Below are 23,287 nucleotides of genomic sequence, written 5' to 3'. Positions count from 1 at the left end.
CTCTTAAACAACTATGGTTCTGCCATGTAATGATGATCACATATGCCACATTCTATAATTTTAATAGTAAAAAAAAGAGACTAATATGTATTTTTTAAAGCACATCATGTTTTTTCCTCATAACTGCTTCTTTGGCAAAAAAAAATGGACGTATTTTAAGTGTAAGATGTGAGTGGAAACGTAATCACAGTCTACTCTGCTTACAACATCAAGTGGGTAAAGAGACATGTCATACTCCGGAAAAAAGCATCTGGGTTTCAGACATATTGTTTAATGGAAACAATCAATGTTTGATGACAAAAATTACTTTGGCTTTACTGAGGCATCTGCCAAGGATAGGACTTTGCTACAGACAACCTACCTAACTGGTCTTTCACTAACACATAGTGAAGATAGGTTCTGAATAGGATGACTTTGTTACTTATAGCCTCTCAGGAGTTTACCCATCTTGGCAGTAATTCTATCATCCTCTTAAAAGGAAAGAGGAATCATCTTCGTCTGAGATTCTACAGACAAATCCTCATTTATGCCTGAAGGTTGTATGCTGTAGACAATGATATAATATGGCTGCATGTTTTGAGATCTTCTGAACTAGTTTCCTGATGTCAAAAAAGAAAACCAAACCCCAAAATGAGTCTGCAAATTTAAAAACTCAGCCATATACTAACTTGTAAAATAAACAGATAAGACCAATAAACACAACTCTCAAATTTGCTCACTAGTCTTAAAAGTTGTTCACAGAGGCCCTAAATGAAACTGTGCTAGTTGCCATAGTAAGAGACAGTATATGATCTTCAGGAGTTTGCAATCAAAACAAGAGAAACAAGTATTACTTCCATTTTAAAGACAGCCAACCAAGAATTCCACATATTTTTTTGACAATGAAAAGGCATCTGTTTTAGTACCAGGTATAAGAACTGTTCCTTAGCTAAACAATGACTTGAAATTTTTTTATTCCTTTTTTCTTAAGTTGACAACTGAGCTCAAAAACCTACAAGAATTCAGAAAGCAGACTTAGGATTTTCCTAGTAAAACTCTTCATCTTCCTCCTACAAAGCTAAAACAATTACTTAAATACCTCATAAATTGGTTTCACATGCCCTTTGCAGATAGAAATTTTTTTTTCTTTTCACTTCCCATAATTTGAACAACTTAAGAGACTTTGCTGGAACATGAACTGAAGCAATATTCTTAGAAGACTCTTCAGCAAAGTACCTCTTACCCAAGAATACGCAAGTCCTTCAGAGAATCGCAAAAACAAATTGGAAAAGACTTTGGTTTTGTTTTTCAACAGACAAAACCTTTTAAACCTAGCATTACTGATCTGGCAGATCAAAAAACCTAAGGAAGATGCTAAAAGCCAAATGGTCTTTGTGAAGAACTTCACAGAAGTCACTCACTTCGGTAAGGTAAGGTCATGCCAAGTTTCACTTCTCCTATGATAAAAGTTCCTCTCAAGGAGTATCAAAAGACAGCATCTCCAGCAGAAGCATAAAGCAAGCAAATGTTGAAAAACACAGTACATCAAGTCCAAGCAAAGATCTGAGAAAGCAGAAATTTGAAGGAATTAAAATACCTGCCTAGGGAGATGCCATGCAACTGGGCCCCATAATGAAAATATAGTAAAAATTTCAGAAGGAATGAGGTGGCAGCTTCACCAGACATTTTATTTCAAGTGGAATATAGTTGGTTTTAAAGAAAGCCAAGGAATGAAGATGGACTCAAAATGCTGTTGCATTCCATTTAGAGTTCTTTAAAGCCCTAAGCAAAACGTAGGCTGAACAGACAGGTGCCCCATACAGAAAAAGATTCCACCCACCCCAGGTTCAAGGACATAGAAAATTAACTTTGTTTTTTTCTCCCACCTATGTGAAGGAAGAGAATGTGTCTGACTCCCTCTAATTCTTTGTTTGAGAAAGACAGGGCTGTCACCCTAGTCGTACTCAGCTATTTTGGCATCCAAGTACACCTACTAAACCCAAGAAAGACCTGTAAAAGTTGTAGATACTAAGCAGAGCTGCATTCACATTACTTATACAGAAATTTAAGGAAGAAAATGAGGGTTTTTTTTTTTTTGCTGCTGTTGACAGTGACTAGCTAAGTAACTTACATGAACGAAGCTGACTTGTCAGTCACTCACGTACTGCTATAACTTGCTGGGTGCCAAAGAACAAGGATAGTCAAAGAATTAATGAGTTACTAAATACTATATTTTGACAAGAAGTTTCAACCTCTGACTTGGGTGTATTTGAAGTAGCAGCTTTTGTGCAAGAAAATACCAAATGCCATTTTGTAATCTGTAATACACATTCTCTAACATAAAATGGTCTTCCTGCTGAAAACTAGAAGTGAAAGTTTAGGAACAGAAAATGTTTAAATGCTTAAAATTCCAGAGAATGGCACCTGAAGTTGGCATGAAAACAAAGTAACAGCTCATGGTTAAAAAAAAAAAAAAAAAAAAAAAAAAAAGCAAAAAAACAAACAAAAAAACCAACCAAACAAAAACCAACCAACCCAAAAAACCAATAAAATATAATGAGCAGGGATTCAAGAGGATAACACACAACGCAACAGGACTAACAGCAATCGCAAAGAGGAAGAGGAGTGCTTCATTTGGTTATTCAAGTAAGCAAAGAAAAAGATTAAGGAAAACCAAAGGAATAAAGAGAAACAGCATTCAGTAGATAAATGAAAACTACGTAAGAATCAAAAATCAACCCTAAATAATTTGATTCTTTTAGATTTGTGTCATATCTCTTAATATAAAAGACATGCTTTTATTACCTTTCTTTCGAAAGAGTGCATTTAGATAGTTTTCTGCTTGGCATTCAATCTTATCAGTGTTGGACTGTCCCTGAGATGACAGTTCCTCTGTAGGCGTTGACTGTGAAGAACCGATAACTGATGCACGATCCTAGAAGACATATCAAGATTATAACATCTTTCAGAAATTAGTCCACTGGTAGTAAAATATACTATTAAACTATTGAGCTATTGACTGAAAAAGAACCACTAAAAAGATATTTACTATAAAGCCAAACCACCTCACTCCCTCACATAGCCAAACTATCTTGAGCCAAAATGCAGTATCAATTCTCCAATTCTTACTTTCATACAAAAAATTGGGTGTTGGGGAGTCATGCTTGATATAATGTTAATACTTACACTGACTGTTTCTTTGTGTAAATTACAAAAGGAACACTTCTCATCCATAGACCAGTCAGTTAGCTCTTCTGGCTCACAGTCTTAAAAGAAGAAAAAAGCTAGATGTTTTAAACAAGTAAAAATGGATTTTGAGAACAAAATACACATCCTACAATTCTCTTAAATTCCATTATAATGTAATATACATTTATTGGTACAGTGTAGTCAGTAGCATTCAATTCTTCAGATATTTCCAGTCTTGTCTGGCTCACATGGCTCAACTTTCAAATAGCAGAGGGCACCTTTCTTAGAAGGAAAGGTAAACTCATACATTTCAGTTGATTACCTATCACAGTTACTGGAGGTATCTGAACACTGTAAATAAAGCTCTGAATTCCAGTCATCATTGCCTTTAACAAAAGTGTGTGAACTTGTAGTAAACTAAGCTAGGAATTAGGATATGGACTTCTCACCATTTGAGCTACATCTGTTGTACTTACAATATTTTAGTTGATTTGACACCATCACTATAGGTAAACTAAAACCCTATATTCACTTGTAGCACGTGATTTATTTAGAAAACTTTAAAGTAACTTTATACATTTTATCAGAAGACATACTTTCGTTTTGAGGGAACACAGAACTTAAACAGATCACCTATATCGAGTCCAGTCTTCTCTGAATGTAGACATGCCATCTATTTTCTTTAAACAAGTTATTAAGCTCCATTTCAAAAGTTAAGAGTTTTCCACCACATACTCTTCTCTTCCCAAACCACCAATTGTTTTAAAGCTCTTCCCAGACCAACTGTGCTAACAGTTAAAATTAATCTTCTAATTTCTTGTTTAAATTTACTCATGGCAAGTTATTCCAGTTTACTTTTGTGGCAACAGTGCTCTTATACCCACGAACAATAACTGTTTAGGTAGTTAGCACCTTGATGTATTTACAGAGAATATCATTATCACTGCTTTACACTTCATTTTGCTAGGCTAATCTAGTCCACCCGGTTTTCTCTCATGAGGTTCAACCCCATCTTTTCTGCACCATTCTCACTTGAACACCACCTGCTTCCTGAACACAGGTGACCAAGATCTCAAGACGATGACTTTCTTTTACATTTACACCAGACTTCCTTAAACTTTAGACAGCACTTTTCCAATGGTATCCTAGTTGTGCATGAGTCTTTATCACAGCTGCAGCACTTTGGCAGGTGAACATGAATCTGATTAACTACAACACCAGGGTCCTCTCCATCCCATTCATTTCCAGTTCATGCACTTACAACCTAAACAACTCCCCCCCCCCCCCGTATTAATTATCAAATATTTTTCCTCCTTTCCTCCATACCACTAAATTACAATCACAGTTCTGTTAGGGAGGTTCCTGACATTATCTCATTTCAGTAACACCCTGTGGTAGGTTGAACTTGGCTGGCTGCCATCCCCCACCCAGTCGCTCTCTCACTCCCCTTCCTCAACAGGGCAGGGGGAGAAAATAAGATGGAAAATCTTGTGGGTCAAGATAAAGACAGGGAGATCACTTACCAGTTGCTGTCACAGGCAAGCCAGACTCAACTTGGGGAAAATTAATTTCACTTATTGCCAATAAAAATAGATTTGCATAATGAGAAATGCAAAACTAAAACCACTTTACCACCCCTTCTTCCCAGGCTTCAACTTCACTCCTGCATTCCTGACTCTTCTACCTCCTCCCCTACCCCGAACACCACAAGGAGGATGGGGAACATGGCCTGTCCTCAGTTCGTAACAGTTCCTCTCTGCCGCTCCTTCCTCCTCACATTTTTCCCCTGTTCCAGTGTGGGGTCCTTCATGGGCTGCAGTGCAGGTATCTGTTCCAACATAGAACCTGCAGCCTATGGAGCATGGTCTTCTCCATGGGCTGCAAGGGAATCTCCGCTCCGATGCCTGGAGCACCTCCTCTCCCCTCTTCCTTCACTGACCTTGCTGTCTGCAGGGTTGTTTCCCACTTCACCCCCCCCCCCCCCCCCGCCACCGCAAACTGCTGAGTTTTACTCTTTCTTAAATATATTGTCACAGAGACACCATCAGAAATAAAATGGATCTGAAAAAATGAGGTTCTTGAGTGTGAACATAACCCAAGAGACCCTGTATTATTATTATTTAAATCTAGTTTACTCAGCTCTAAAATGTTAATTTAGAACAGAATTCTGTATTAACAATGTGTTACATGCTTCCAGGGATGCAAACCAGCAGTTTTGATCATCAGCTGTCCAACCTGTCAAAAACAGACACAGGATTTTTCTTGACTGGACAGTAACAAAAGATAATGAGTTATTTTTGCTGAATTAATCTAGCTGTCCCAGCCTGTTAGAGCTATTCCTTTAAGATGTCCACAGAGGAAAAAAACCCACACTATTCTTTCATAACAAGTTCATGTTTTCATAGTTTTCCTTACAACTACAATAAATCTACTTATGAATGTTGGGATTCTGCACATAGCTCCAAGACAGCTTTTATATTTTCAGAGAAATTCTTCTGCCTTGGAATCCTGAAAGTCCACTGTTAAACGTCTAACTAGAGAGCAACCCCTGTGTGTCACCAAAAAAGCAAATCTTGAGAAACATCAGCTCTACCTAACACTAAATTTATTCAAAGTAGTATAAACCATGTACAACATAACACATTAGGTATGCCAGTGAGATAAGCAAAACTGCCATCAGGTAGCAGATATACACCAGACACATCAAATGCCAGGCATGCAACAATCTCAGGTCACCCACCACAGGAAACATACCGAAACCAGCATTAGTTTTTAACTAGATAGACAACCATACTCTCGGAAAGATCAGAAGCACAGGTGGCACTTTAAGCAGAACAAACTTTCTCTTAGCTGCATTCAATTTAGGACCATGATCCTCCTCCTCCTCCCCCATTTTATCTTGCTTGGGGTCAGCTGATAAAAGATTTGCTGACAACATACAACACTAGCCAGCCCATGAGAAAAAGTTGTTAAGATTGTGCAAAGAGCATTTTAATACTAAGCATGGTACAGATTATTACTTGAAACCAAAGTCATTTAGTACAAAGCTGTTAAACTTATTTCCATTTTTTAAGAATAAAATGGTGAACTTTGACAAAAACTACTACCTTTTTTCATTTCTTAAGCCATTCAAATCTTTGTTTCCCCAAACCATTTTTCCCAAGGAGTCATGCCGAATTAAACAGACATCTGTAGTACTGAACAGATGCCATGTTTACCTCTTGAAATATGAAATAATTGTCTAGTAAATCTAAATATGATAGCTTAAAAAAATCAACCCTTACTTTCCAAGTATTTTCTGCATTATTATAATGTTCCCATAAATTTTTCAGCTATTTGTCACAATTCTGAACAAATCATCCCCTTCCTTTTTATATGGCGCTACTGTTTCCTAATAAGTACATTAGAATATTTGAGATGTTTATCATGTTCCTTCATCTTTTTAATTTCATAAAAATTTGAATATTAGAGATTCGTGTTTCTAATATAATTTTTCACTCCATTACTTTATATATGAATAAATATTCCAGAGCTATCTAAGGAAAAATAAAACATACCCTCAAATAAACCTTTCATCCTGCATAAAGAGTTTTTTTTCCTGGCAGAGAAAGAATGATAAGAGAGCTGTTTTTCTCCCACAAGACACTGTTTTTCCTCTGTCCATAAGAGACTAGAACCCCAGCACATAATCCCAAAAAAGAAAATACACACATACCGGATGATTAGAGGAAAAGCTTTCTAACAGTCTAGCTAAATATCTGTAAGTTGAATGTAAAGAATAACAATTTACATGTGAATCTACTTAGCTGAAAATGGATATAAGCAAAGGATTAGAAAGCCCTAAGGGTTCAGTGATACCAGAAGCCTTGAGCTCGATCAGAGCATGACCAAGGTCAGATGCCAAGATATAGAACTTGGCACCTTTGCAAGCAGAAGCTGCACTATCCATCAAAGCAGTCAGGAAAAAAAATGGTGCTGAATAACAGAGGTGAAAAGAACCATTTAAGCAAGCCCAAGGTAAGTCCTACATATACATCATAAGAATTTCAAGATAATGAAAAAAAAAAAAAATTTGCCATCTTCAGGTAGCTATCTGTTGTTATGGGTGGCTATTTCAGTTTAATTAGTTTGGCTTCTCAGCAAGATTATTTCTGAGGTTTACAAGATATTTTCTTTGAAAAGTAAAAAAAAATGTAGTAAAACTGAAGTGTACCTTTTATCATTTAAATTTGTCATTACAATTTATTATTCTCTCAAGCAACTTTGAGAGAATACAATAATCTATAGATCAAATACTATTTCAAGACAGAAATAAGGAGCAAATCTATCAATTAACACACTCATGTTACATTTTATGCACATTATTAATTTTTTCCATGTTACAAACAATACATAAAACCAACAACGTAAGAGAACAAATGCTGTTGTAGCTAAGAGAAAAAATGCTGTTGTAGCTAAGCAGCATGTATTTCAGGCGATTATCACACATTTCTGTAAAAGAAAGCCATATAATTTCTTGAGGTTTGTTCAAGGAAACATACACTCGCCAACAAGGCATAATGCTGCAATGTTGACAGTACTGGTTCAGTGGTTATGATGAGAAAAATGGACACTTTACAAGATGCAGTGATTTAGGCATGTTGCTAAGAGTCTAAAAACTTGGGTTCTGATTCTACCAACCGTACGTTTTGTTAACTAAGGCAAATTATTTAATTTGTATCTTAGTTTCATTATCTGTAAGTGAAATGTGGCACTTTAATTATGACAATGGAAAGTTTCATAGCAAATTTTACTCAATAGTTCTGTATTAATGCTCATAATGCAATTCAGATCTCAAATTAGAAATAGCCTTATATCCTATACTATAAGGTCTACCTCTACTATGTTTGTACAAAACATGGCAATTTCAAACGGGATTATTGAAGTTACAGATACTATAAAAAATGAACCAAAAATAGTAAAGTAAGATGGGGATCCCAACCTAACACTCCTTCATCTCTTCTGCAGTGGCTCCAGAAGTAAAATCAACTTTACAGATATGTCAAACGTAGGAACAGGCTTTAACTGTTGAAAAATTCAGGCACATTACTGACAGACATTCTTGCAAATTGGAAAAAAATTAGTTTGGAAACTTTACATTTTAGATAAACATTAATTTGCAGGACAAAGTCATTGGGGCATCAAATATCAAAGACCCTCTGCAAGCAATGGAAATAGCAGATCTTAAATAGGTTACAAGAAATCTTCAACAGCACAAGGCAAATAAGCTAAAACTTTTCCCATAAGACAGCTCAAATATATTCATGCAGGAACGCTAAAGGAGCAATGTAACACCTTATTGTGTCCTATCAGACTCCTTTAACTGTAACACTTATATTCTGGTCATTAGCTCAGTACTTTCTGCCTTCTTACACAAAAGCAAAAAAAAAAAAAAAAAAGTCCTGAATTTTCTTTCAAAATGCAAGCCCTTTGATGCAAAAGAATAATAAAGCTTTATTCACTAATCAGTGTAAATCCCAATACATAGCAACCCATTGGAATTACAACCAGAAAAAAAAAAAAAAAAAGATAACATACACTATTATAACAATGCCCTGTTCCCTATTCAAAGCAGTAATGTGCTTGTTCATCACAGCAGATGGGAGTACTACTCATGAAAATAAGCTTTAACCCAAATTTACACATTTCTTAAGTGTTTCTAAGTCTGACTAGTGGCACGCTTAGCTCTATAAGCGGCAAAAAATATTCTTAACACACCAGTAAAGTAGTACTTCAAGTTCTCCCCCTTCCCCTTGAAAATATTGTGTTATGCCTATGATACAGGCCAAGGAACTTGCACAATATGAAGAGGACAAAACCATAACCAAGTTAAAGCAATCATTCCAAACCTATTCTAAGCAAACATAAACAGCATATGCCACTCTGCCTCATGTACTAGCAGTATATTAGTTACATGCTTTACAAATTACACTATTAGATAATAAATTGTAAAGAAATGAAATGGAACATTTTGAAGGGTCAATAAAAAGAAAGAACATTTTTTTTTTTTAAAGCCATGAAAATAAACTTGACAGAACACTTCTTTCAACACTTCAAAGCAATTTTGTGCTGGATTTTCCTCCTCTGCTTTTGTTAAAGACAGATAAATTATTTCATACTTAACTAACTGAAGACTCGGGCATTATAGACAGCTACTCCAGCACAACCAAACACATTTGGAATAAAGCTAGGTCTTATAAGGGTAATGGAAAAAAAAAAAAAAAAGAAGTTTTTACATATATATACACACACACACTTAAATATAGATACACTTTTTATATATACATACAGAAATATATAAAAATAAAAAGCTTAATTTTTGTATATATAAAGATGTAAAAAAATATATAAAAGCCTTAAAACTTTCTTGACCACTACAAGAAAACCAAACTAGCATTCATTACCTTCCTTTTCCCAATTAATGTTGATAGGAAGTTGAGCAGCTTGTCTTCCTTTTCTAAAAGCTGTCCAAAAAACGAAGTAGGAGTTGCAGTATTCCAGAAAAGTAAATCTTTCTCATGAGAGCTTCTCAGGAAAGCTTAGCTAATCCAAAATTTCCCTGCATAGGAACAAAACCTAGGTACCATTTTACCTAGGGTTTTGCCTCTGCACAGTATTGACAAGAACATGATGAAATCAACATTAGAAAGATAAACAATTTAAGATTTCCTTTTTAGAATTCAATATATACTTTAAACTACAAGAAAAACTAAAATTAAGGTAATTCCATTAAAAGCTGGCTCATTTACCTTCAAATAAACTGAGGTCTCTTCGTAGCCTTGGTCCATAAAGCCCTTCTAAAATACTTTCAAAACCTGGAGACAAAAGAAACATTTAAAATAGTAAATCAGAAGTTTCTTAAAAGGAAGCAAATTCGAAAACACTGGCAACAAGCATTCTCAAATTCTGAGAGCAATTCCAAAAATTGTTCCATTTATCACACAAATATTTACTCCTTCCACTATAGTACTATTCAACAGAATTAGAAGATAAAAATAAGACAAGGCAACTGCCATCTGCACACAATCAGCCTATTAAGCCATGCCCCAACAACCTCATTAGACTTAAAATAACTACCACAGAATCTTAAAGGTGGGAGGATTAGCCTCATAGCTCTACACAAGTGAAGTAGTCTCTCTCTTACACTGAGAATTAGAATCATGTACGGGGGGGGGAAGGAAACCCTCAAAATCAGAAACTTATTTATGATCACCTGAAATTACATAATCTGAGTAGGCTAACATTTCTACAAATATAACAAAGAAAGCTTATTTTGCTTCTGATACCGTAACAGTTCTCTCTAGTCCTCTGTATCTGTACAAAAATGTTTTAAAATTGAGGATTAGATAAATCCAATTATTTTCCAGATTTACCAGCTAGTCTGTTTAGGTATCTGGTAAAACCACATACTGTAACAAGGGAGAAGAGACAGAGCAAATCAAGTGATTAAAAAAAACAAACAAACAAAAAAAAACCAAAAAACAAACAAACAACAAACAAACAAAAAACCCCAAACAAAAAAACAGGAGAGGAAATGCATGACAACTGATAAAATATGGTGAGAATTTACATCATCATCAACATAACAGAAGTTTTGTTTAATATAGAAAGTTTCCAAGTGCCCCCTCTTTTCTCCTTCCAAATAATAAGCTTATTTTCAACTAAGAGGATAATTCAAAGCAGCATTTGAAGGTTCTCATTCTTTATACTCAAGACCTGTCTATATTAAAGTTGTAGCTATTTTACAGACTATTTTATCATCACACCACATAAGAGATACCAATCACTTCAGGAAACAACTACCTACCATCAACAAAAACATTTAGAAACAAAAAATTTGCTCATGAGCTGTGATGCCCTCTAAGACAATGCAACATACTGTTCTCTCATCAAAAATGACATTTACTTTTTGGTTTAGATTGTATGTACACTAGTATAAGGAAGAATAAATATGTACCATATCTTAAGTAGCACATTAAATAATATATTAAAATCCTAATGTAGACAAGAGAAGCTATCTTAACATGAACATAGGAGCTGTTCAGCTTGACAGGTCACATTTTGTCAAAATTTACCTTTATATTTTGTATGATTCTATAACTTTAATTTATGGATTATATTATTAAAGTCAACTGATAATTATACTTGCTATAAATCTATGCTTTGACCTATAAATGTATTTCTTTATATTTTAATTTTCCACTTTTCTCTGTAATATAGTCCTATGCAAGAACACAAATTAAGTGACAAAACCACTGTCCTCTCACAAATATATATACACACACTTTTTAAACACAGTCTGCAAAAACTAGAAAGCAAAAATCCAAGGCCCAAGCATACACTAAAAATTACCTTAAAGCATTATCCACCGACTCTTAGATTCAATGTAATATAAATTTACATCATATTAGCATTGCACAAATTCCCAGTTCTTCTGGCTTCAAAGGGTTATGGACAAAAATGCAAGAGAGATGAAGAAGTCTGAAGTTAAGATAGCAATTCCCCAAACACAACAGTCTGGAAATATAAAACACACTATGTGTATTATTATGATCATTAACATTATAAACTGCAAGCCACTTTACCTCAGCAGCTAGCCAATACTTAGGTTCTTGCGAGTTGCTGCCACTGGCTAAAGACATGAATGAAGTATCTCTCGGAGACAGTTGTACTTATTCCAAAATAATAAACACTAACTCCTATTTCTTAGCACTTTGTAAATCAAACAACAGGAAGCTTGTTTACCATTCCACTCAGCAGCCAAAACCTCCTTGGTTTTTGGACACCTACCTTCTCCTCCTGCCCCCCTCATCCCCCTCGCCATGGAGGGTGTTACTTGTTTCTGCCTTTACTTTTGTACTTATACATATCTGCTTGCCCTACTGCCTGCTCCTGCCTATGCAAAAACATGAGTGCAGAAAAAACAGCCCTGTTTGTTAAGGAAGGATGCGATTTCCAAACAGACTTCCATACAGCTTGTGTTAAAGATGGCAATTAGCACACTGTGGGGTTTTCTTCCTGAGCAAAGGACACACCAACCCACTTCTCTGCTAGTTCACCAAACTTAGTTCCATCCCACCCATCCAAAGTGATGCTTCTCTAGAAGTCCTCCCAGAGCTTCCCCATGGAGCCACAATTTAGACTTACTCAATGTGATCATTTGCTTCCTCACCTTTGGATACCACATCCTTTCTTTTAAAAGAAAGTTTACTTGTGCAACCTAACAACATAGAGAGAACCTTTTTGCAGCCCTTATTCTAAAGTTTTCCCAGAAAAGATGTGTACTACTTACACCTTGGGCAGTTTTCTACAAAGTTCTTCTACTGCTTTTCAGCAGGATTGGTACAATTTTAACTTAGCCGAAACAGGAAGATACATCTTAGTTTCCAGTACAGCTACCGATTAATATGTGCTGGCAGTGTTTCATAAAATGCAACCACCTGAACACAGATATTTCAATAAACCTTTGTTTTACTTCATGAGACAGTATGCATAAGCAAATGGTAGTAGTAGTTTTGGAACCCTTCAGAACCTGAAGAGCCTACAGATACCAGCCAGAAATATCATAGAAACACAGAATGGTTTGGGTTGGAAGGGACCTTTAAAGGTCATCTAGTCCAACCCCCCTGCAATGAGCAGGGACAAATATACTTTGCTTATACCTCTTGTGATTCACCAATAAAAAAAATTCTGCTCTAAATTAATTTTACAGAATTTTTTGTGTCTCTTGGCAGCTGCCTGCCTCCTTGATTCCAAACTACCTTTCAAAACTACTGTTACTTGAGCCCTGACACTTTCTAGCTCCAACCTGAAAAGAAACACCCCTGGCTCTATTAACTTGCAATGCCCCAATCTGCCAAACTCCTTTTACCTCTAATAAATTTGTTTTGTTACTTAGTTGTCTTACTTCTTGTATCTTCATGTAAAAAGAATATCAGCTTTCTTCACTACCTGATACCTTTTATGATTCAAGTCAGGTTCCTTCAACAGTCTTCATAAGCAGAAATTTATGATACAGCTAGTCTCTTAACCCAGTTAAAAGTTTCCACAGTTTGCTTTCCTGAACAAGGTTGCAAACAGTTCTTTTCCCTACATTAACTCTCCCCCAGCCCCACGACCACCGTCTACCAACTCTATTGCTCTCCTCACTCAGGGCTAGGATGAGGACTCCCAGGACAAGGGAGGCTGGAAGTGGTGACCTCCAGCAGCAGGAAGGGGGCTCTCTTTTTCCATCAGTAGCTATTGGGGTGCTGAAAAGGCACGAAGCCCAGGAAAAAGGTGAGGAGGAACAAGTTCTGTCAGGTTTGGCATCTTAGCCTGATCTATGGGTCACAGTAATGTCACTAAAAGGAAGCAATAGGTGACAGTAATTGCAGACTCCCAGGGGGATGAAGGCTTCTACAGAGCAGCCAGACTGGCTGTCTTAAAACCTCTGCTGCTTGCCCGTGGTCCAAATCTGGAATGTTGCAGAGAAACTCTTACAGCTCGTCTGCCATTGCAATATTATTATTTGTTGCCCATGCACATGGCCACCATGATATGTCAAAGGAGCTCTTCAGCAGATCAAAGCTAACTAGAGTCCAGAGACAATGGTGAATGACACCCGAGCCCAGGTGTTGATCCAGGGGAAGGACTTTGACAGGAGCAAACACATCCTGTGGATCAACATCTGACTACACGGCTACAGGCAGGACTTCAGCTCTTGAGACATTAAGATCCTCTGAGAAACAAAGAGTGCTTGACAGAGACAGGATCCAGTTGGTAATGCAAATCATCATTGCCAACAGGCTTGCCTCATAAGGAAGGCTTCAAACTAGGTTTGCCATGGAAGTAGAGACTGAAGCCTAAAAAGTGGGAGAATAGCAGAGAGGGTAAGTGCACAGGACAACACAACAGTGAGGATCTTACAGTCCCCCTGAAGAAGTGGCACAAGCAGGGACACATCTTAAGTAGCTGTATATGAATGCATTCAGCACAGGAAGCAAGCACAAGGGATTAGAAATCATAATATAATTATGATTTTATAATATTATAATATAATAATATATAACATAACAATCTCACGGGGAGTACGCAGTACGGTGAGATAGTTCACACAACTGGAGAACTGCAGTGGATGGACGCTGGCTTTTAAGAAAGAAGTGAGAAAATCAAGGAGGGCAGCGCTTACACTTTATGCAAAGAACTTGAACAAATGGAGCTTCAGTGTGGAAGAGGCTGCAGGACAGCTGAAAATCCACAGGTCAGGATTCAGCCAATGGAACATCATGGTGAACATGTGACAGACTGTCCTATCAACGGTAAGTAGATGAAGCCTTCAAATAAAACCACGAAAAAAGTCTGCACAATCACAGGCCTTGGTTCTCATGAAAAATATCAGTTACCCTGACATATGATGGAAATGCAACACGGTAGCACGCAAGCAAGCCAGGAAATTTCTATGGTGCTTGGAGGACAAAGCTGACTGAGATGGTGGACGAGCTCAATAGGGGAAGCACTCAGCTAGACCTGCTACTCATTCTTAAGGAAGAGCTGATCAGTGATATGACAGTTAACAGTGGTCTTGGCCACAGCAGCCATGAGATAGAATTTAAGATCCCAAGGGAAGTAAGGAACTTGAGTAGCTGAATAATGGCCCTGAGCTTAGCAGTCACTGATTTACATCCCTCCCCCAGGAGGAGGGGGGGGACTTCAAAGAAGCTAGAAGTAGGACTGCTGTACTGTCTTGTCTAAACCAGAGAAGTCTTAAACAGGCCAAGGGCCTATGGCAAAGTTTTTAGTGAGCTATCCTACTACCTCTTTATAAAGTCAAAGAAATTAGAAAGGTAAGAGTAATTAGCACTACTGAGCAATTCAGAAACCATTACTTTGTGAATTATTTCCAGTATGTTATTTAAGTGTCTCTACAAGTTTACTCAGATTTAAAAGAGTATTCAAACAGGATTACTAAGTCCAAAATAAGTCTTTAGACTGCCTTCACAACTTTTAAGTAAAGTCTTCTTAAAGAGAAACTACCCTTCAAGTGCTCATAAAACTTAAATCAAAGTTTTCCGTAATGTTTTATCACTGTAAACTACTTAGTGTCTGTCACATCTTAAAAGCCTATCTACATTAGAAAGTGTATGTTGCCAAATATGAACAGTACCGGATGTAAAACTCTTTGTTATTAATAAAACAGAATAATGATTAAATGGATACATTCCATGGAAGCTTCCCAGGTTGTGGACCTTATACAGACTTAGAGGTATTCAAGGAACACATAAGGACTCTTCCTCACTGCATGACCAAATACAGTTATTTTTCATCTACTCTTTAGCAGTAGTGTGGCTATGTATTATGAAGGCCTCTTCCATCCAGAAACTAGTAAATAGCTAAGCTATACCTGTCGCTGTGGAAGCTATCTACAGAGTAGATTCTATGTTGCACCGAGTCTAGAGGATATCACAAGGTGCAGACTTTGAATTTTTAATACAAGGTTGGCCTAGGTTAACTTTGGGCAGATGTAATTCATAGAATCATAGAATACCAGGTTGGAAGGGACCTCAAGGATCATCTGTTCCAACCTTTCTAGCACAGTCTAGACAAGATGGCCCAGCACCATCTCCAGCTGAGTCTTAAACGCGTTCAGCGTAGCGGAGTCAACCACTTCCCTGGGGAGATTATTCCAATGATTGACTGTTCTCATTGTGAAAAATTTACCTCTCATGTCTAATCGGAATCTCCCTGGGAGTAACTTGTACCCATTACCCCTTGTCCTCACCATGCGACTCCTTGTAAAAGGGAGTCTCCATCTTCTTTGTAGCTCCCCTTTAAGTACTGGTACATGGTGATGAGATCACCTCTAAGCCTCCTCTTCTCAAAGCTGAACAAACCCAGCTCTCTCAACCAATCCTCATACGGCAGGCTTCCCAGAGCCTTGATCATCTTGGTGGCCCTTCTCTGGACCTCCTCCAGCCTGTCCACATCTTTTTTGTATAGCGGGGACCAGAACTGTACACAGCATTCCAGGTGTGGCCTGACAAGCGCTGAGTAGAGTGGGATAATGACTTCTTTATCTCTGCTGGTGATGCCCTTTTTGATGCAACCCAGCATCCTACTGGCCGCTTTGGCCGCAGCAGCACCCTGTTTACTCATGTTGAGCCTCCTGTCCACCAGGACCCCCAGGTCCCTTTCCATGGAGCTGCTCTCCAGCCAGGTGGATCCCAGTCTGAGCTGCCCTCCTGGATTATGTTTTCCCAGGTGCAAGACCTTACACTTGTCCTTGTTAAACTTCATAAGGTTCTTGTTAGCCCACTCTTCCAGCCTATCCAGACCTTCCTGCAGGGTGGCTCTCCCTTCCAGAGTGTCTACTTCCCCACTCAATTTGGTGTCATCTGTGAATTGACCAATTGAACAATACAAACTGAGGTCAAACAGGTTTAGTTATACATTGGCTATTGTTTTTCCAAAAGCTGTATCTCCATAATGTTTCTGAGAGGAAACAGTTATTTTAGCCTCACAGTTGATCCCAATTCAATACCTTCTCAAACTGTCCCTCTCCTCCTTCCCTCTTTACATCCTCTAGGTGATCACAACTGAGACTGCAAGTATGTTCTCAACAAACTTGTTTGAATGACTTAGACTTTGCCTTAGGAGAACAGCCAAAAAAGAATAGATATCATGTAATAAATGGAAGCTGACATTTGAGTACTGCTTTCAAATGCGCCACTTGGTGGGTCTGAAGAGAGGAAAGGTAATTACTATACAGTTGGGAAAGAGAACAGCAGTATATGCACAGGTTATATTAAAATGTTTTTGATAGGTTTGGTACACTCTACATCATACTAATTTCTTGATTCCCCTAGTCTTGTTTATGGCCATATTAACTCCAATATTTGTATCTTCTTTTCAAAAGAAAGTCCATTTCATAAAAGCAGATATATTTCCATTCACCCTTGACTTTTCATTCCTTCACAACTAGTCTTTTTTTTTTTTTTTTTTTTCCATTTACATGTTTCTGTTTCAGAAGTAATCCAATTCTAGGGCTTTAGCTACAAGGCTTTTTTTTTTTTTTATTGTTGTTATCAAAGTCACTGTATTTGAGGCATCTTACTAAAATCCTTTTTAGTAAAAACAAAACAAAAAAACCTCAACCAAAACCAAAAAAATCCAAACTACAAAACAACCCAAAACCTTTTTCTTTGCTCTTCTACTCAGTGTCTGAACACAGTAATACTAAATCTCAAGGAGGGGTCTCACAAGACTTAGGCAAACTATAATAATTACAATTGATGCAGGGGCGTATTGAGGGACTTGCTTAGTCACTTGTAACAGGATAACTGGAAATCCATGTAACTAGCTACCATGCTGTAGCCACTGAGTTTAAAAAAAAAAAAAAAAAAAAAAAAAGAGAATTGGTGAAGGAAAATCCTGTAATTCAAATTCTCATCACACCAATGACCTCACAATAAGCCACCTAGAAAACCTTTCACTTATACTTACTCCCCTCTCCCTTGATCCGCTGCAGTTTTTCCAGTTTAGGAAGGTATGAACAGATAAAAAGCTTTCAGTTAAAATATTTCTAAATAAATTCACTTTTTGGTTTGATATTTTTCCAAGCCATTAAGACTGTTTTATTCATATCTCTGGATGCATACTAGAAGCGGTAGATTAATGTTACTTGCATAGACAGACAAAATTTAAATGGAAGAGGGAGATGTTTAACAATACTGCGCATCTGATTCGTATTTACTGCTCTATTTTTCAACTTAATGCTGAAAGGTTATCCACTAGAAGAGATCATATTGTTCTCTCTAACTACATGTTAAGGAATTTGGAAAACACCAGGTACATGCAAATCAAGTTCTGCTTTTTTCCCTTCTTCTCCAGCATATCCTCAGTTAGGCACAGGGTAAGACTGCTGCACACTGCTTTGAAGGACAGGGCATGCATGCATTTTTTTACTACAATGAAACGAGACTTTTAGCTTGAAACACTACAGCCTCTGCAGGCACCGCAGGAAAAAAGGGATCTTGAGGCTCTATAAAACACACCTTTGTTAACCCACCTAACAAAGTTAGCAGAATCATATGTCAGAACCTTCACAACTTCCGTGTGCCTAAAAACTAACTTAATCACAGGAACTTCCATCACCCTCCACTTTGTGGCTTACTATACCAAGAATCACTTCTGAATTATGGTAGTTCAAGTTGTTTTACTGAAGTCCAAATTACTTGTTATTTAGCTTAAGTAAAATCAGGCCTCACCCCTCCTCCTATATAAGGAAAAGTTGCTGTTAAGTAACACTCATCAGCAAGGAAGATTCATGTCTCCTCCTTGGTTTTTGAGTTTATTCAATATTTTAAGCAGAATAAGTGGAATGAAAAGTAGAAAAAAACCTGCACATTCTAAGCAGTGTGGAGTTTGGCCCATTAATGCTGCTTTTTAAATCAAAACTAACATGAAAGTAGGTTCGGAATTGCTGATTTCAGTTCTTAGAGGATTGTAAAATTCAACAAATGGTCTTTAAAATGTAATTAGGAAAATCCAAAGAACAGGATTACATTTAATGAGATTGGGCACAGTACCACCAGACACAGCATTAAAATGAAAATTCTTTCTTTTATTTTTTGGTGTTCTGTATGTCCTGGTTTCAGCTGGGATAGAGTTAATTTTCTTCTTAGGAGCTGGTATAGTGTTGTGTTTTGGATTTAGCATGAGAACTATGTTGACAGCACACTGATGTTTTGGTTGTTGCTCAGTAGTGCTTACACTAGTTGAAGACTTTTCAGCTTCCCATGGTCTGACAGGTGCACAAGAAGCTGGAACAGCCAGGACAGCTGACCCAGACTGGCCAGAGGGCTATTCCATACCATATGATGTCATGCTCAGTATATAAGCTGGGGGAGGAAGAAGGAAGGGGGGGACATTCGGAGTGATGGCATTTGTCTTCCCATGTAACCGTTACATGTGACGGAGCCCTGCCTTCCTGGAGATGGCTGAACACCTGCCTGCTGATGGGAAGTAGTGAATGAATGCCTTGTTTTGCTTGCGTGCGCAGCTTTTGCTTTACTTATTAAACTGTCTTTATCTCAACCCATGAGTTTTCTCACTTTTACACTTCCAATTCTCTCCCCATCCAACCGGGGGCACGGGGGTGAGCAAATGGCTGGGTGGTGCTTAGTTGCTGGCTGGGGTTAAACCACAACACTGTAATAACAGTTAGTGTTACTTTACCTAGCTGTTAAAGACACTTGATTACAACTAAGAGTTCAGTTCCTGCTTCTGCATTTTCCTTTGGCCACAGGAACACTTATCTAGTTTTTATATAAATTCTGTTCCCATTCTGAAGTCATACAACCCATATTTTGAGATGGTATTTCTTAAACTGTGAGGACTATTACATAAATTGTATGAGGAGTCTCAGAAACTAAAATCACATTGGAAAGAAATTATGGACAAGTAAGGACCAAAAGAGAGATCCTGCACACCCCAGTTTATTGCCCTAACCAATAGGCTAACCTCCTTAACTGCTAGCCTCTTTTGCCCCATTCACTTCTACTTAAGCAGCAGTAACTTCATGGCAAGGTACAACACACAAACACGCAGTTCTGAGCTACAACTCACTGACGTAACTGACTTTCCCACGAGAAGTAAAAATTTCCCTTCCTATGTGAAAATACATAAGCAGTTAAAAACATTAAGCTTGGTTCTTCCACACCAGAGCAATGACTTAAAAGAATCCACACACCCACCCACCCGCCGGCACTTTGCCCTCTTTCACTCAACTAAAAAGTGATCCCTTCTGAAAACTACATATAATTCAAAAAAGTATTTTATATAAATGACAAACTTTAGTTCTACTTCTCCCCATTCTATACAGTTTCACGACTGCATTATTTAGTTTGGCTCATTACACGAGTATATCTGAAGGAAGTTTTGTGGTTTGCATTACTAAGTCAGCTATCTTGGATTTAAACATACCACAGAATTCAGCTTCATTCGTTTCGTCAAGCATTAAACTGCTTTTTTTTTTTTTTTTTTAAACAAGTAACCCAGGCAGAGAGAGTGCCAAGTCTCTCAGTTTCTCTGAAAGAAAAACTTCTACTTCTCTTCAAATTCTCTCTCAATAGTGCTTCAATATCTATTTTAAAATACAGGTGCAAGAGTAGGAAGCAGTATTTTGTTTTAACTTACTTAAAAAGTCAAAGAAGTAATCTGCATTTCTTACAAGTTATCCCGTTCATAAGAAAGGGACTTGGAGCTCATGTTCAGTCATCTTTTAGTTTCTAATCATATAAACTTACAGCCTTCTGAACTATACGCTCCCATTTCACAGGTGCTGCTTGCACTGTGTTCTACCATATTTGACACTGCAGAAGGTCACTGGTTCCCCTGAAAAATCGTTATCTGCTTGTAAGTTTTGCATTTTTTTGTCTCCAAATAAAGAAATAGTCTCCTGCTTCCAAGAGACAGGAAAAAAAATTAAGTGCATCAGAAACTCAAACCCCTTAAGAACATCTGTTTATTACTCAGTCATCACCAAGTCCCTTTGATATGTCAGACCGCTCTCAATTAATTTAGAAAACATTTTACAAGTTTTCTGTAGCATTAATTAAATTTTTTGAAAAGCATTAAGTAGTCATCTCAATCTTTTTCTTTATTACACCTAGTTACCTTTACCCTATCATTAGGATAAAAGCAGCAACTCCCTCACAACTTGTTAAAGGAGAATGTAGAGAAGACAGTTATTTTCATATTTTATAAGAGTAGAGCAGAGTGTTTAACAGAGTAACTTAAATTAGTTGTTAACATCTCTGGCTGTTTCTTCTGCCTCTCCCTTCCTTTCACAGGTCAGCAGCTGTCCTCTCTGCTCCCCACCTCCCCCCAGATGGATTCATAATCTTAGTCTTGTTTATATGTTGACATAATTCTCAAAGGCACAGGGTGTTTGTTGTTGTTGTTTTTTTAAATCTACTATAACAATTTGGAAAGGATCGACCAGGTTATGAAACCACTGAAGCACTGAGTTTAAAAAACAAAACAAAACAAACAAAAACAAAACAAAAAACCCAACAAGCAAACAATCAATCACCTTTTTGCCATTTATACATATGGTAAGAAAAAATAAACAAGCTCGCTGGTCAGAATACTCAAGATATAGAGCATGACAACAAAAGGGAAAATTAATAAATTCAAATGTTATCTTTTTCCCATTTTTAATGTCACTACAGAATATCTATTCAGTAAAATTCACTATTTGATAAAATGCTGGCCAGATTCTCAGGTAAAAAACAGCCCATTTTTCTTGCAGGAAAACTCTTGGGACATAATTCAGGACAGATTTTGCATAGAGGTTCAGTACAGAGGGGGCTTCTGTTGAATACCTTGTCTAGCTTGAATCCACTTTTTGCTTATAGCACTTAAAAAAAAGTATTGTTATAATAGAAAGTTCTAAACATTTAACTTAATACACTCATTTTCTTTACCATATTGATTCAGATCCCTGAGCAAACAGGAACCAACATACCAGAGATTCCAAAGTGAAAGGGAGGAAATCCTCTATTTAGGCTCCAATACAAATTCCGAACCATAGCTAAAAAAGATACTTGTCCTTCTCTAATGTAAGTCTTGACTCCAAGCATCAATGTAGTTGAGGACACTGCTGCTGCCACTGAGAAGAGACAGGGTGACCAAACATTGAAATGAGACTATGGAACAGCTTCAGTTCTAACTGGCTACTTTTCACTTAGGATAAAAAACCTTGCTTTCAACTTTCTATGCTGTACTTTATTGAGGGGATGCAGACAGTGATGAAATATAGTTTCCCAAAAGGATATATACATCAAAAGAACTGGCTATAACATTAAGCAGTTATAAGCATTAAGCAGAATACAAAGAGGGAGTAATATTCCAGTGCTAGGGAGACGACATTGGCCATGCCTCAGAGGCAAAACAAAAAGAGGAAATGTCCTGCCTCCCCCGCAATTGTTCAACGATTTTACAGAAAAGGATGTCAGCCAATAGAAGAAAAAAAAAAATTTGTAGGTTAAGTAAAGACTGAGATTAGCATCGATTCTGAGTTCAGGTCTATTTTTCAGGTTTTTATAAATCACAGCAACAAAAATAAGGTTCAATAAAAAAGGAAGCATCTCCACACTCCAAAGTAACCTTTTATGCCACTAAGAATGTGTCCTTGTAGACATGTAAATAGGAGAGCCCACATGACACCCTTTACAATAGCTTCCAGACACCATCAAAATTAAAAACAGATTTATTTTCTAATGTAGTAGCAAGATATTTTGAGAGATTTGTGTTTTTTATAATTTAAAAGGCATAAGAAAAACATTTCAGAAGTGGCTGTGCTGCTCAGTGGATGGGGGGAGAGAAAAATGCTTCTAAGTGACAGTTACTGGAACTTAATTTCTGTTCTCTCTAAAAACCTCTTCTTTCTTTGAACAGTGATGTAATCCCAGCTGTCACACTGGGACGCTTAGATATGGAATTGGTGTGAATATCATTGTTCAGACACTGAAGCTTATCCTACTGCCTTTCTTTTTTCAAGACGCTACATCAAAAAGTTATCTAGATACCAACTGTTACTCAGAACAGTGCTGGCGATAATTTGGGCTGGTTAAAAGTTTATAGTTTGTAGCCTTAACGAAGAAAATTCAGAGGGAATAAGTCACTGTAAAAGAACATCCAGCTTGGAAAAATCCTCACAACTTCCTCATTAGGTATCAATTTAACTACTTTACAACATGAGGAGAATAATGCCCAAAGCTAAAACATAGGAACAACTGTCACTTTCAGAAGACTGCATGCCTGAAGCATGTTCTTGTTTCTTAACCATAATTTTAAGATGTACAAGAGGACGAAAAAATTTGGTTATTTTACCTAAAAAGTTTATGATTGCCAGACAAAGACTTCTTTTCTACATGAAGGCTTAGTCAGATGTTCACTAAATCATCATGGAAAAGAAGTCCACAGCAAATCTGTAACAATGAATAGGTCACAACATTGTTTTACTACTATGCAGTATCACACATCTACCCAGCATCTGGGAGAATGTCTAGCAGTCAACTAATGAATAAAGAGGTCT

The 23,287-nt window shown here is 37.2% G+C and overlaps 1 protein-coding gene across 12 annotated transcripts in view; it reads right to left on the bottom strand.

The window, feature by feature from the left end:
* Positions 1 to 23,287, bottom strand: part of LCORL (ligand dependent nuclear receptor corepressor like) — an 87,478-nt gene that overhangs the window by 46,786 nt on the left and 17,405 nt on the right. For 6 of the 12 annotated variants that reach the window (XM_082316137.1, XM_082316140.1, XM_082316136.1 and 3 more), the window contains exons 2-4: positions 9,957 to 10,022; positions 3,166 to 3,245; positions 2,785 to 2,914 (exon numbers count right to left, since the gene is read on the bottom strand). In XM_082316137.1, the coding sequence (XP_082172263.1) occupies positions 2,785 to 2,914; positions 3,166 to 3,245; positions 9,957 to 10,022 (276 nt within the window). Of the gene's footprint in view, positions 1 to 2,784; positions 2,915 to 3,165; positions 3,246 to 5,355; positions 5,404 to 9,611; positions 9,814 to 9,956; positions 10,023 to 23,287 lie in introns of all 12 variants that reach the window. The other 6 variants (XM_082316135.1, XM_082316146.1, XM_082316145.1 and 3 more) reach the window with 3 other exon arrangements.

The sequence above is a fragment of the Platalea leucorodia genome (assembly GCF_965183815.1).
Source record: "Platalea leucorodia genome assembly, chromosome: 6".
In the NCBI taxonomy this organism is placed as follows: Eukaryota; Metazoa; Chordata; class Aves; order Pelecaniformes; family Threskiornithidae; genus Platalea; species Platalea leucorodia.
The sequence above is the reverse complement of the archived record's forward strand: the minus strand, read 5'-3'. Positions and strand labels throughout refer to the sequence as shown.